Source organism: Eucyclogobius newberryi, unplaced genomic scaffold, assembly GCF_026437365.1.
Source record: "Eucyclogobius newberryi isolate DKJ021-1_F unplaced genomic scaffold, fEucNew1.0.hap1 SCAF_21, whole genome shotgun sequence".
Taxonomy (NCBI): domain Eukaryota; kingdom Metazoa; phylum Chordata; class Actinopteri; order Gobiiformes; family Gobiidae; genus Eucyclogobius; species Eucyclogobius newberryi.
Genome location: NW_027315846.1, coordinates 11994702 through 12009181, shown reverse-complemented (window position 1 = coordinate 12009181; position 14480 = coordinate 11994702). Strand labels below are relative to the sequence as shown.

Genomic DNA, 14480 nt, shown 5'->3' with positions numbered 1-14480 from the left:
GTTGAAATGCAAGTTGCACATTAGCCCTCGTGCCATCTTTGGGTCTGGATGACCCACAGGCGTCTGTAGTTTACATTTAAAACATAAATATTAAGAAAAGAAAAAAGCGTTTTTTAACCTGCACACAACAAACTGACATGCATTAGAGGTAATAAAAGTCGTCATGATCATACTAATGTGTCTATGAAACATATAAACCTAGATGAACATAATATCATAGATTTAATGTAAATAAATGTAAACAAATCAACATTCATTCAGTGCTGCAAAAGAAGCCAAGTTTTATTTCAGTATTAAGTACCAAAGGAAAGAACTGGGAACATACTGGGAACTCATAACTTTAAGCCGGATCACCTTTAAAAAAAAAGACAAATGAGAGGGATAGAAAATATTGAACTACTAAATACAGTAAAGGAAGTAGAATGAAAATAATTTATAATTTTTCTGTTGCTGATTTTAAAATAGACACCTTTGCTTTAGTTTTACTTCAGCACTTACTTTGATACATCTTAAGCAACTTTTTCTTCCTTTAAATGTTTCTATAAAGTATCTTGAGTGAATACGAGCATAAAAGTTAAGTTGGATTAAAGTGGAAACTTCCGGCCAAAACAAAAACATCTGTGCGTAATAATAATTGCTACTTCAGGAAGGCTCCTCCCAATGGGCGGGTCTTACCACAGAACAGTATTAATATCGGAGTTCTCGATCTAAATTCGTTTATTGACAATGACTCTTGGATGAGAGTCGAAACGTCTATTTTTTCAAACTGAGTCCAGATGACTACAACTGAAGCTTTTTCTACTATGGAACACGCCTGGACGAATGAGGGATTACACCGACAATTGCGCTTTAGGTTTATTAAATCTGTATTGCGCTTTTTAAGTTTGACAAGTATCTCAAAGAGCTACACTGTAGTCATTATTCATTTACACTCCACACTCCGTGGTTACTTCTGTGGCCATAGCTGCCCGGGGGCAGACCGACAGAAGCTCTGTCAATCTGCCACCCTCTGGCCACTACCAGGCTTTAACCACTGTCGTCATACATACTTTTCCCAGTCCCAAGCCACAATAACTGTACATTGGTCATGGCAGGGAAAATCTCAAATAAATGTGCAATGAACGGTTTATATTGGTTTGTGTATTGAACATGGAGTAAATGTTGTGACTAATAATAACTAATAACTATTCCACCATATTCTAATTGATTGACCTGCATTTTTATGTTATATTTTTTTTTTAGAAAGTTACATATTATTAACCCCCACAACCATGATGGAAACAGCTCCATCCATAAAACTTCACAATAAAAGATGTTAATTCACCTTCACAAAAGCATTTGGCATCTAAACTCTCAACAAGAAGCACACATCAAGTTACAATTAGAGAAAGTAGGCCCGCCACATAAGCTGCAGTGCATAGTAATCGTCCCTTTGAAAATACAGGCACCATTTTCCACACAAAATCAATGTAACACATTCAAACAATAGAATTGAGCTTAGGGGAAAACAATTAAATACGAAATTAAAATAGTTGTCCAACATTGATGAGGACTGAAGCTAAATTTCAATTAAAAATATTTGGCTACAATTGCATAAAGTACAAATTACCCAAAAACAACCAAACCTTTTTTCATCATTATAAGTGACCAAAAGTCAAGTTATAAATTAGCTGTAGGTCACAAACAGAATGAAATGTGGAGAAAAGATGAAAGCTAAAAATACAGTGTTATATTTTGCACTATTTTCAGTCTAAACATACTTTAAACCTGGTTTAACCTGCGTTTGCTTTTGTTTGTTAAGTTTTTTGTTGTCAAGTCTTGGTTATGATACCCACTTATATGTTGGGTTAGACCTTGATTTAATTCTAATTTAGATAACCAAATATAAAAATGTAGTCTTTAACAAGTAGCAGATTACAGTATGATTGGAAAGGCTGCAGTATTGTTGCTCATGGATTTATCAGACAAAATAAAAAAATGATAGAAGTCAAATAGCGTCCTCTATCGCAGCACCAGCTAAACCCTATAGAAATCAAATACTGTGCTACATATGACCCCAGCAGTAAAACCACTAAGAGTCCATAACAATGTGTTCAGGGAAGTAACGAAAGGCGACTTATGGATAATGAGATCAGAGTTGGGGTTCAAAAAGTTCAAAGCAGAAAAGCAGCACCTATGACAAAGGCTCCAGGTTTACAAGTCTGCAATTTTAGTGTATTTTTTTTTTTTTTTTATCCAAACGACAACATCTGGTCATACAAAAGTGAGTTAGTATTGCTCTAGAGAACAATCCATTGTCATTGCATCTCAAAAATCTTTTATCTGGCACCTTTTCCTTCATTATGTCCATAGCATGTTTTTCTTCTTTTATTCTAATTTTCAGTTCAACAACAATAATAATCGTGTTCAACAGAATACATTTTCCTTTAAAAATTCCTTATAAGAATACCAAGTAATCAAAAGGGAAAGCTGGCTCTTGAAAACCACAAATAATTGAAAACTATAATCAACACAACTGAAGAAAGTCAGTTGAAGTTTAATGTAATAAAAAGGACTACTCCTACTACCAGGTCTGCAGTTAGGCCTTCATGTTTTTTCTCACTAGCTAAAACTTGGGCTGATATAGAGCCACGCGTCCACTGAGGCAGCCTGATGCCAGTTGACAGTGTGTGGGGGAGAACTTTGTGGTGAGGACAACGTCACTGTGAGAGTAAATGGACCGAACTTCCTTCAGTACGCTCGTTTGGACCGGGATACAGTCCGATAACTCCCCACAGCCTTCATCAAAAGCCAGCAGTCTCACCCCGTACCCATAGGGGGAGCAGATCAGCCGGCCGTCCGGGCTGAAACACAGCTCCTTGATGTAGCCTCGTCCCACATTGGCCTCCTCGATGTAGTGTGTCAGACGCAAAGAGCAGCGTGGAGAAACCAGGGGGCGAGTGGGCGCCCCGTCCTGGAACTCGTACACACACGTCCACTGGACACACATTAAGAGATTGTTTAATGATGTGACAAATTGAAAGTGATAAAGCAAACGATTAAATAATATCAAGTCATAAATAAGAATTAAATAACACAAACATATGAACCATTGCAATTACTGTCACTGTAAGTGTTTAAAACGGATTCAGGCATGTTTTAATGGATTCTGCATATTTTGATCTATTGACAAAACAAACATTATAATATATAAAAGGTCCAAGGAAAAAAGCATTTACCCAAAATAAAAAGTCTTTGAATTAAGTTCTAGGCGGCACACTGTACATGCTTGTATTAAAGGCGCAATGGACGATTTTTTGGCGATTTGAGAACGCAGGCGGAAGTGCGCATGCGCACTCCCCCGTGCGGACTGATACAACACACACGTGCGTTTGTTTATCAGCGCGACGGATCACATCGCATCTTTCGTCTCCCGTAGATTTCTGTCCACTTCTGCGTCAGCTCGAACTGTCTTTCTCCGTCTTCATTTTGCCCCGTACACTGAGGGAACTATATTATGATAGATCCATGCGCTTAGGCACGCGGAAACGTGGGGACGAACCGCACGCGGCTGCAGGTGAGCGGTAGGTGCGTTTTATGATTGATACGTGGCAGGAAAAATGATTTATCCACGCCACGAGGAAATATGATAAAAAATTTGCTGAAAAAAATCGTCCATACCACCTTTAATACTTATTTTTCTATTGCCCATCTAAAAACTTGAACAATACTGATGGCTGCAGTTTTTACGGTGTCCCCTTCAAGTAAAAATTTCTTTCACAGGTTAAATTAGTTTGGGTCAGAAATATAAATTGAGTTTTACGTGGCTAGATGGTTTATCTAAACTCCATTACCTCCTGGTCGTCCATGTTGCTTGAGCAGCGGATGAGCGTGGCCCAGCCTTTGGGGTGGAGCTGGAGGGACGTGATGCAGTTCCCCCTGTCCCTCTCGCCGGGGATCTCCGGGGTCAGAACCTCCAGGCTGTTCCTCGGTGACAGGCCTGTGTCCACACAGAGAGATTCATGTACAGAAATGTAGTATATTAAACAGAGAAATATAAAAGTCCAATATCAAACCTTCTCTGTGTGGGTGGTGTTTACTGGAGTCATTTCCCTGGCGACTTCCAGCCGGTCGAGATGCGGACGTGCCTCCATCTGGAAAATGTATTAAGACACATAATTAGTAAATTAATTTGACATTATGTTTATTCTTAAGAGTAGGAGACAATATAGAAAATACACATTTACAAATGTAAATATTCTTCTGAGAAAAAGTGGGTCCAGATAAACAGAAAACCCTCATTAGGTTATTAATTACATAATACAATATTAGAAAAGCTTTTCAAATTAATTGTATTTTATTTAGGAGGTTTGAGGTAGTGTCGCAGTTTTAAATCCCTCAAATGGCAATCCAAATATTATAACAGAAAGTGTAAATGTATGAAAAATGTTTTATATACAAACATTTATAGTAGAAAAAGCTTCAGTTGTAGTCATCTGGACTCAGTTTGAAAAAATAGACGTTTCGACTCTCATCCAAGAGTCATTGTCAATAAAAGAATTTAGATCGAGAACTCCGATATTAATACTGTTCTGTGGTAAGACCCGCCCATTGGGAGGAGCCTTCCTGAAGTAGAAAGAGTTGTTTGTTTCAACAGAAACTCCCCCTTGTATCTACCGAGCTAGCCTATTCAGAATTTTAATGGCCTATTAGAATCCTCTTTGTCTTTGTGAGACCCTGGCTCAACCACCCTGGGTACCTGATTCGCATCTAAGTGTCCTGGTCCTGGTCCTCTACCTTTCCAGGGGTTCAGTATACCATTATAGATACCAGGAAGATTGAATCTTAGCCCTCCATTTCTGTTTAAAGAAGGTCTTTCTTTTTTAACAAAAATAGCTTCCTTGACTCCTCTTTCAAACCATCTTTTCTCCCTGCTTAAAACCTTCACCTCACCGTCTTCAAACGAGTGATTAGAGGCTTCAAGATGGAGATGCACGGCACTCTGAGGTCCTGAACTTGTATTTCTTCTGTGCTGATAAAGCCTCTTGTGTAGAGGCTGTTTCGTCTCACCTATGTACAGTTCTTTACAGCTTTCTTCACTGCATTGGATCGAATAAACTACATTGCTCTGTTTTTGAGTCTGCAACTTGTCCTTAGGGTGAACCAGTTTTTGTCTTAAAGTGTTTCCTGGTTTAAAATAAACAGGGACTTCGTGTTGTCTAAAAATTCTCTGCAGTTTTTCCGACAGGCCAGACACATAAGGGATAGAAACACCCTTCCTTCTCTGTTCAGTTTCCCTTTTGTCCTGCTTCTTGGTTCTCTTCACTCTGTTGAGAGCCCAAGCGGGGTAACCACAGGCTGAGAGGGCATTTCGGACATGTTTTTCCTCTTTCTTCTTGCCCTCTGAGCTGGTGGGCACACCTTGAGCTCTGTGTTGTAAGGTTCTGGAACACGCCTGGACGAATGAGGGATTACACCGACACAAACATTTATATTCAAGTGCTTGTGGCAAATAGTTTTACATTCTCAAAATGCCCTTTAATTTGGCAGGCATGGAGCAATAAGCAAAGGAAGTGTAAATAAATGTCTATTTTGACCACAAGAATAATAATGTCAGATTCAGACTAACCGGAGCTGAGTGGAGTCCTCCTGGCCCTGAGCATGCGGTAACTGCCCACCTCCAGTGACTGTGTGAGGTCCAGGTCGTGGAGGATCAGCAGATATCCTGACGAGGTGGAGATCAGCATCTTTGAACAGTCCGGGGTCAAACGCATCCGCATCAGATACCTTGTGTGGAAGAACTTCTTGTGAGGGCAGCCATCCTCGGTGAACCTGAGCAGGGATGGGCATGATTTATACATTTTACACATGATGGGCTTTAAAAACAAGTCAAATATTGAGAAATTCTTCTAATCTAATCTAATTCTTCTAATCTATGATGACACAGAAGTACGTCTTTTGAATCTTAATCATTTTTCATTCTTATTTCATTGAACTACTGAAAACTTTATATTGTATCAACCATTTCTATTTCTACATGTGACTAAAACAAATTGCATCTCACCTATATTTTTTCACTTGACATTCCAGCTGAATTAATTAAGTTAGGACACCAAAAGCTCTAAATTCACAAACCTGTTCGTGTCCCAGGTGATGACATTGCCGTCAAAGCCAGAGGTGACGAGGAGACGAGTGTTAGTGTCATATTCGATGTTTTTCACCCAGCTGGCGTGGCCGTGCAAAGAGCAAACCTTCGAGTTTAGTTTACGGAGGTCCCATAATGCAATTGTGGTGTCATCGGAGCAGGTGGCAAACAGGCGATTGTCCAAAAACCTGCAAGGGCGCGTGCAATTTAGAGTCAGGGGGAAAGAATAACAATCAGGAGTAACATTACAACCATCTGTCTACCGTATTTTCTGGACTATAAGTTACACCTTTTTACAGTTTTGGCCGGGGTGTGACTTATACTCCAGAGCAACTGCATTTTACATGTTGATTATTTTCCCAATGACAACCACGAGAGGGCGCTCTAAGCGACGCAGAAGGAGAAAAAGTTTGCAGAGTTGTTTGGAAGCGACACCGAGGAAGAATAATTCAATTTAGTGATTTAGGGTTACACTGATGCTCTGGTAAACATGTTAGCATGTTCTTTATGCAATAGCTATCTGAATAACTGTTAATAAGTTACGTTAACATACCAGACACTTACACTTATGGTGTTGAATTTCCCCATATGGGACAATAAAGGATTATCTTATCTTATCTTACATTAGCAAACGTAAACCTATTCATCATTGTATTCAAGATTAAATGTTTGTTCTTGGTCTTGGATTTTATCAAATACATTTCCCCAATAAATGCGACTTATACTCCAGTGTAACTTTTTTTTACCCATGTTTGTTTTGATAAGGGCAGACCATGAGTTTCTCTGAGTTTGATTTGTTTTTTAACTTGCTGTGGACATACTCATATTGATATAACTGCAGACAATCAATTCAGGGATTCAGGGATAAAAGGTCAATATTTTCAGATCTCAAACCTTATGTTATTCACACAGTCTTCGTGAGCCTCCGTCAGTGTTTTGATGTGTCGAGACGAGATCGGATCAAACAGTAGCACCTCTGTCTGTTCACAGGCCACTGTCAACACAGAGCTGCAAAACACCAAACATTTTCATTAATAATACTGTTCTTATTGCATTAGCTGCCAAAGAAACCACCCCATTGAACAAAATTATAAACGATAAACTGGTTTGATTGACCTTCAGTAGACCAAAAGCTATACAGAATGGCCTTATATGACCCAAGAGGGATATGGAAAGAGGGAAACCAGTAAAAGTGCTGACAGGAGAACTAACTAGTGCTAAACTTTAGATGGGTTTCAGTAAAATGTCTCTTGAACTGCCCGGGGAGCCTTTCTAATGTTTCCCAGACTTAACACAGTTAACGGTGCATTTACAACACAGCCCCACATCTTCTGTTTCACACCATTTGTTTGGTTCTGACAAACGATTTTCAAAATAAGACAATTATCCAAATTTTTTACTGCTTTTTACGGTATATTATGATGATATACTTTTGCTCCGATGTATGTTCAATTTTTATTATGATTTGTATGTAATCTTGTTAGTACAGTCATCAAGGGGTTTCACAATTTTATTTACTTTATACAGCTGGCTCTACCAACCCCATAAAGTATAGAGGTCATGATAAACAATTTTAGTGTTGCAATTATCATTTATTTGACAATCTTTGACACTACTTCCAAACAAATTACCTTTCATTTATATTGTCTTAAAGATTACCGCCACTCTAATACGTGGTAGGGCTGCAAAATATATCGCAATCAAATCAAAATTACAATTTAAATAGTCATTAATTCTCAAATAGCAAATTCCAACAACAGCACATATTTAAGTCCTTTTAAACATCTAAATATCCCGTCCTAAACTGCAAAAACCTGACATGCATGCGATTCTTGTATTTAGCAGTTCATTGTTCTCTCAAATGTCGATGCTCCTCGACATATTTAAAATGTGCATTTTGAACTGAACAACTGAACTAAAACATAAATGTAGTCGCTATATTTGTCAGATAGATATTTTAGCCAAAATCATTTAGCTCTAGTACGTGACTAGCCTTATATATAATCCAGCTTTCTGAATTAAGTCATGTTAATGTGGTACTAACATTTGGCATTTAGGCTTACCGTTTTGGAGTAGCTAAAACCCTCACGATTCATATTTTTAGTTCTTATGATTATATACTGTGGCTACACAATATATAGCGTGGCGTCACAATTTTCTATTATTAATCTTGACAATGAGTGAATAAAAACCTAAATGGCCATCTTGGTAAAGGTTTTTTCCATCCATCCATTTTTTTTTTCCTTCCAGGGGACTTCAGTCTTTTTGTCTCAGTGCAAACACTATTTAATTCCAGACATTATGCATGCTTGAATTAAATTACCTTAAAATCGTTCAAGCAGATGCTGGGAGGACTACAATTACAACACAAACTGTAATAATAAGACATATGCTTCTCCTGCTGTGGCGCTGGATTGACTGGCTTTGACCTAAACTGAGCTTGACCTGGTTCCAGGAGGATTTAGTCCACAAACCTGCAGCCGTCTGGTGCTGTGCTGCAATTGACGCACACATGTACAGGTGTGGACAGAGGGAAGACAAAAGGAACTGTCACCGCCCTTTAAATAATAGAAAATCTATTCTAAACAACTCGGTTCATTTTGTTTTTATCCTATGTGAAAAATTACCAAGAGGCACAGACATTAAACTACCATTTCTTTAGAGTAAATAATTTGTTGTGTTCAAAATTATACTCATCAACCTCATTTGGATCTGGACTGAATGTTAAGTCATGGCACAAGCAGACAATCACATTACTGTACGTGTACTTCCTTTTTATTCCTGAATACATCTAAAAATATCAAGTTAAATCTTTGAGTTATTACAACCATCTTCTGCTTTAATTATTAGTAAAGAATAAAGACTGAATTGTGCAGTACCCAAGCTTAACCAACATCTACCCTCTGAAAATGGTCATAATTCAAATGCATTTCATTCAGTTCAAGGTTAGATACATCTTTTCCAATAATGCCATTCTTCCTACGTCAAAACAATGTCAAACGTCCCCCTTTAGGCCCAGGCCTACGCATTTACACTGACTGACCCACTTACGATCAGATTATAACACAGCACAAGTGTTTGGCACCCTGAATGGACCCCAATTGATTAATATTATAGTTTCACAATAAAAAATGTAGTTAGAATGTGCACACTAAACTCCTGCATTTCACAAAGTCGTATATCACGCACAACAACAGAAACCCCTGGGCTCAAGTGGAGAGTACTTGGCTGCCCCGGGTCCAGTCTTACCCGTCCGGGGAGTACTCCAGGTTGAACACCGCACCGTGCGTCTGCGTGCTGAGGTTCACCGACTCCGACGCGGGGTTCATGGAGCAGTACAGACTTGTCATCGTCCTGAAGTTGTCCCGCGCGGGGTCCACAAACACCCCGCGTCTAATAGTCCTACTATGGAGCCACGAAAACAGGCTGTTCCCTCTGCAGCCGCCACTGCTGCCGCCACCCCCCGTCTCCGGCTGCTGCTGCGCGTCGTCCCGCATGCACCGCTCCTCGTCGGGCACCTCTCCCCGGTCTCCGCCGCCGCCGCTGCCTCTCGGGGGCGAAGACGACACTCCTCGCACAATCCCATCGTCGTCGTCGTCAGAGTCGTCGATGTCGGGGTCCTCTTTGTCGCTGCTGCCGCCGCCGTCCTGGGGCCTGTCCTGGTTCTCGTCGGCGTCCGCGTCCTCGCCGCTGTCGCTCTGATGCTCCGAGCTCATTGTGGTTTTGCCGTTGCGCGCCCAAAATGGCACCGTTTAACGAGGCAACACATCCGAGGGGCACTGCCGACGATTAGAGCATGACACTGGGGTGCTGTGCCGGGGGAGTTTGGACGGTGCACACAGCGGTGGTGGGTCCCACGCTGCAGCGGTTACTTTGGCCCTTTCTCAATACGCCAAAAACGCCGCGCGCGAACGTTCTCGTCTTCTCCACAAGTACGTTCAAGCTGAGAAGGCGAAAAGTGCAGACTTGGGGGAGAACGGGAGCAAAAGGACGGCGAAATGGAACATGCGTGCTTGATGCTAATGAGCGGCTTGTTGTAGCCACGGCTCAGCGCATCTTCTTCTTGTTATCATTTCCGGCAGGCTGTACGCACCGAGGCGCAATGCTGCCCTCTACCGGTAGTAATAAATGCCGTCGGATTCTTGACTGCGAGCCAGAACCATGGATCTATGGCCAGAACGCCGCAGGAAAGTGAGAACGGCTTTTCAACTTGCTTTGCAGACGAGAAAAAAGACTGACCTATATGAAAAAAATAAAAAGTTATTCCTTAAAGAGTTGCCTTCTCTGGGCTGTGCTCTGGACTCGGTGCAGGAGGTGGGGGACAGAAGGGTCCTGGCTAAACTCACATCTATGCTGGACCATGATCCATCATCCAAGGAGAGGTTTTGCAGGTCTTTCCTTGCTGCTGCTGTCAGACTTTATAACAAACACTGTTAGCCCTGAACACGTGCAATACTTGACATACTTGACTGACTTAATCATGTGCAATACCGTCATATTCATGTGCAATACTGACTTAACCATGTGCAATACCGTCATATTCATGTGCTATTACTGTCATACTCACAAGCAATTAAGGTTTATATAACTGATAAGAGTGTTTACTTACCATTAGTATTAGTATTATTTAGTCTTATGCTAGCTATTTGTACTTTAATTTATTTTTATTATTTATTTATTTTTTTTATCTTTTTATTTTATGTATTTATTTAGTTTTCCTCCATTCCCTATTAAGATATGAGAGGAGTTTTGTTAATAAGAGTTTTTTGTTTTGTTTATAAGAGCTCTTCTATTAAGAGCGTTTTTTTTTAAAACGTCCTATAAGTTATCTGTCCTTTCCCCCTGTATCTACTGCGTTGTAACACCGAAATTTCCGAAATCTTATCTTATCTTATCTCTCTCTGCTGTATTTGCTGATGACACAACATGATTTGCACTTTCATGATTCCCACACTCACAGTCCATTAGGCTGTTTGCCGACTCTAAACCGATAGTATAATAGATCCATGCTCTAAACAGACAATCTGCAAAACAACAGTGTCCGAGTCTCATTGTTGCTTTCTTCAAAATAAAATGTATATATTATGTTCATCCAGTCAGTGATCATGGTCAGTATTGAGTTTGTGTGTGTTTTTTGCAAGATTACAGTACACTTTGGCTTGACTTGCGATCTATTGTAAATGCAATGTATGTTAGCAGTTTAAGCTATGAATTTTAAAATGAAAAGTTTATGAGAAATCATTTGCGAGTATTTTTCCCATTTTTTTGCCAATTTAATGACGAAGTTCCGCTTTTAAATTCACTGGGAAACGGCTTTTTATTTCTGTGTTTCTGCCATCTGGTGGACAACAGTCGTTTCCAACATTTTTTGGAGAGTATAAATCTGCTTACTATATTGTCACTTTAGGCCTTTTGTGTTTTGATTTTTTTTTTATTAACCTATATTTAGGTGAACATCCTCAATAAAAAACATTATCAAACGTATGAAAATTCAAATAGGCAAGACAAGGCAAGGCAAGTTTATTTGTAGAGCACATTTCATACACAAGGCAATTCAAAGTGCTTCATACAGCAGGAAAAATGCATTCAAATCACAAAGAAATTACAGAAATACAATAAAATTAACTAAATTAAAAATTATCAATCCAACTGATTTTCTAAACTAATAAAATCACAAACAAAAGAGAAGAGTGCAAAGATAAAAAATTAACTACAATAAAATTAACTAAATTAAAAATTATCAATCCAACTGATTGTCTAAACTAATAAAATCACAAACAAAAGAGAAGAGTGCAAAGAAAAAATCCTTTCAGTCATATGCGCAGCTAAACAAAACTGTTTTTAGCTTAGATTTGAACATTGTCAGAGTAGAAGCCTGTCTCACATCTTCAGGAAGACTGCTCCAGATTTTAGCTGCATAAAACTGAAACGCAGATTCCCCATGTTTAGTCCTGACTCTGGGCACCAGCAGGAGGCCAGTCCATGTTTTGTCCTGACTCTGGGCACCAGCAAGAGGCCGGTCCCTGAGGTCCTCAGAGTCCGAGATGGATCATATGGCACTAACATATCCAAGATGTACTTTGGTGCTAGGCCATGGAGAGACTTGTACACAAGCAGAGCTGCTTTAAAGGCTATTCTCTGAGCCACAGGGAGCCAGTGCAGAGACCTGAGAACAGGACTAATGTGCTCATACTTCCTGGTTCTGGTCAGGACCCGAGCAGCAGCGTTCTGGATGTACTGCAGCTGTTTTACAGCTCGTTTGGAGAGACCAGTGAGCAGGCCGTTACAGTAGTCTCATCTACTGGAGACAAACGCGTGGATAAGTCTCTCTAAATCTGGTTTTGACAGTATATTTTTGATTTTGGCAATGTTTTTTAGATGGTAAAAAGCTGCTGATGTTATTGATTTGACGTGGCTATTAAAGTTCAAGTCTGAGTCCATTATTACCCCCAGATTTCTAATTTGGTTTGTAGATTTTAGAGCGAGACTCTGGAGGTGACCGCTAACACTTTCTCTTTGTTTCTGTGGGCCAAAAACGATTATTTCAGTCTTGTCTGAGTTCAGCTGGAGAAAGTTGTTTTGCATCCACAAACTGATCTGTTGGATGCAGTGACAGAGTGAATCTACTGGTCCATAGTCACCTGCCGACAGTGAAACATAGATCTGAGTGTCGTCTGCATAATTGTGATAGGACACATTTTCACTGCGTATCAACTGACCCAACGGCAGCATGTAGAGGTTGAACAGAAGGGGACCCAGGACTGACCCTTGGGGCACTCCACAGGTCAGGGTCATGTGGTCTGAGACACAGCTACCAATTTCAACAAAGTACTTCCTGTCTTCCAGATAGGACCTTAACCAGTTTAGGGCAGTGCCAGTGATGCCCACCCAGTCCTCTAGTCTCTGTAAGAGGATCCCATGATCGACAGTGTCAAAAGCAGCACTCAGATCTAACAGAATTAAGACTGAGGCTTTGCCCGTGTCAGTGTTCAGGCGGATGTCATTTGTCACCTTGACAAGAGCAGTCTCAGTGCTGTGATGAGGTCTAAAACCTGACTGAAAAAACATCAAATGAGTTGTTTATTAAGAGGAAATCTGTGAGCTGTTGGTAAACAACCTTTTCAAGGACTTTGCCCCAAAATGGTAGATTAGAGATGGGCCGGTAATGACTCAGTACTGCGGCATCAAGACTGCTCTTCTTTAGGAGAGGCTTTATGACCGCAGTTTTCAAAGACATTGGGAATGTTCCAGATTGAAGCGACATGTTAACTATGTGAGTGAATGGTGCTAACAAACTGTTCAGCACAGACTTTAGAAATCTGGTGGGTAACACATCAAGGCAGCATGTAGATGAACTCAGACTGGTGATGATCTCATGGACAGTTTTGTCAGTTACTGGTGCAAAGTGAGTTAGCTCTAAGTGTCTTGGTGGTTTTAGGGTAATTTTTTGCATTGTGGGATTTATAGCATTTTTAATGCCCTGAACTTTGTCATAAAAGAATAATGCAAACTCATTACACTTGGATGTGGAAATGAGTTCTAACGGCAGCTGAGCTGGAGGGTTTGTTAATTTGTTTACTGTGGCAAACAGGACACGCGAGTTGTTACTGCAGCTTCCAATTATTTCAGAAAAAATATCTTTACCTAGTTCTACATAAGATTAGGTTGTACATGTTCAGCTTTTCTTTGTAAATCTCTTTTTGAACCTGGAGCTTTGACTTGCGCCATCCCGTTCGGCCCTGCGGCACTCCCTTTTCTGTGCCCTGACCGAATCATCATTTCTCCACGGCGCCTTCTGCTTATTTTTAACCATTTTAGCCTTTATAGGGGCGATGGTGTCCAGAACATTCAAAACACTAGATGTAACAGAGTTCAACAAATCATTTACATTAGAACATGAGACATTTTCAAAGTGTATCATTTCCATAAACAGTGCACCTGTGCCATCACTTATGTGTCTCCTCTGAACAACTGCAGGACCAACCGGAGGTTTGGGAGAAACAGACAGGTCAAAGATGACACAGAAATGATCAGACAGAGCAACATCGATCACATTAACATTTGAAATATTTACCCCCTTTGTAATTATGAGATCTAGAGTGTGTCCTTTGCTGTGGGTGGGGCCTCTCACATGCTGAGTAAGACTGAAGGTTTCAAGGACAGCATCAAGCTCTTTAGCGTTTCTGTCACAAATATTATCAACATGCACATTGAAATCACCTGTAATGACCAAACCATCAAAGTCTGTGCATACGACTGAAAGCATCTCAGTAAAATCATCAATACAACTTTGGCAGTGCTGGGGAGGCTTGTATAAAACAATGAAGAGAATGGATGGAGACCGTTTTAGCTCCAT

General features: G+C 40.2%; 1 protein-coding gene across 2 annotated transcripts; it reads right to left on the bottom strand.

The window, feature by feature from the left end:
* Positions 1 to 264: 264 nt before the first annotated feature.
* On the bottom strand, positions 265 to 9962 carry wdr32 (WD repeat domain 32). Of its 2 annotated transcripts, none has more exons than XM_072457627.1 (8): positions 9374 to 9962; positions 7019 to 7132; positions 6115 to 6312; positions 5609 to 5811; positions 4056 to 4133; positions 3834 to 3979; positions 821 to 2977; positions 265 to 596 (listed from the first exon to the last, which is right to left on the bottom strand). In XM_072457627.1, the coding sequence occupies exons 1-7, from the start codon at positions 9838 to 9840 to the stop codon at positions 2606 to 2608; spliced, it is 1578 nt and encodes a 525-aa protein (XP_072313728.1). In that variant the 5' UTR covers positions 9841 to 9962; the 3' UTR covers positions 265 to 596; positions 821 to 2605. The 2 variants fall into 2 exon arrangements, with proteins under 2 accessions (XP_072313728.1, XP_072313727.1); XM_072457626.1 differs by having other exon boundaries at positions 265 to 637; positions 837 to 2977.
* Positions 9963 to 14480: the final 4518 nt, after the last annotated feature.

Coding starts and splice junctions, on each gene's coding strand:
- wdr32 (XM_072457627.1), bottom strand. CDS start 9,840: ATGAGCTCGGAGCATCAGAGCGACAGCGGCGAGGACGCGGACGCCGAC. Junction 6,313..7,018: donor GACTGTGTGAATAACATAAG/GTTTGAGATCTG, acceptor GCGCCCTTGCAG/GTTTTTGGACAATCGCCTGT. Junction 5,812..6,114: donor ATCACCTGGGACACGAACAG/GTTTGTGAATTT, acceptor ATCCCTGCTCAG/GTTCACCGAGGATGGCTGCC.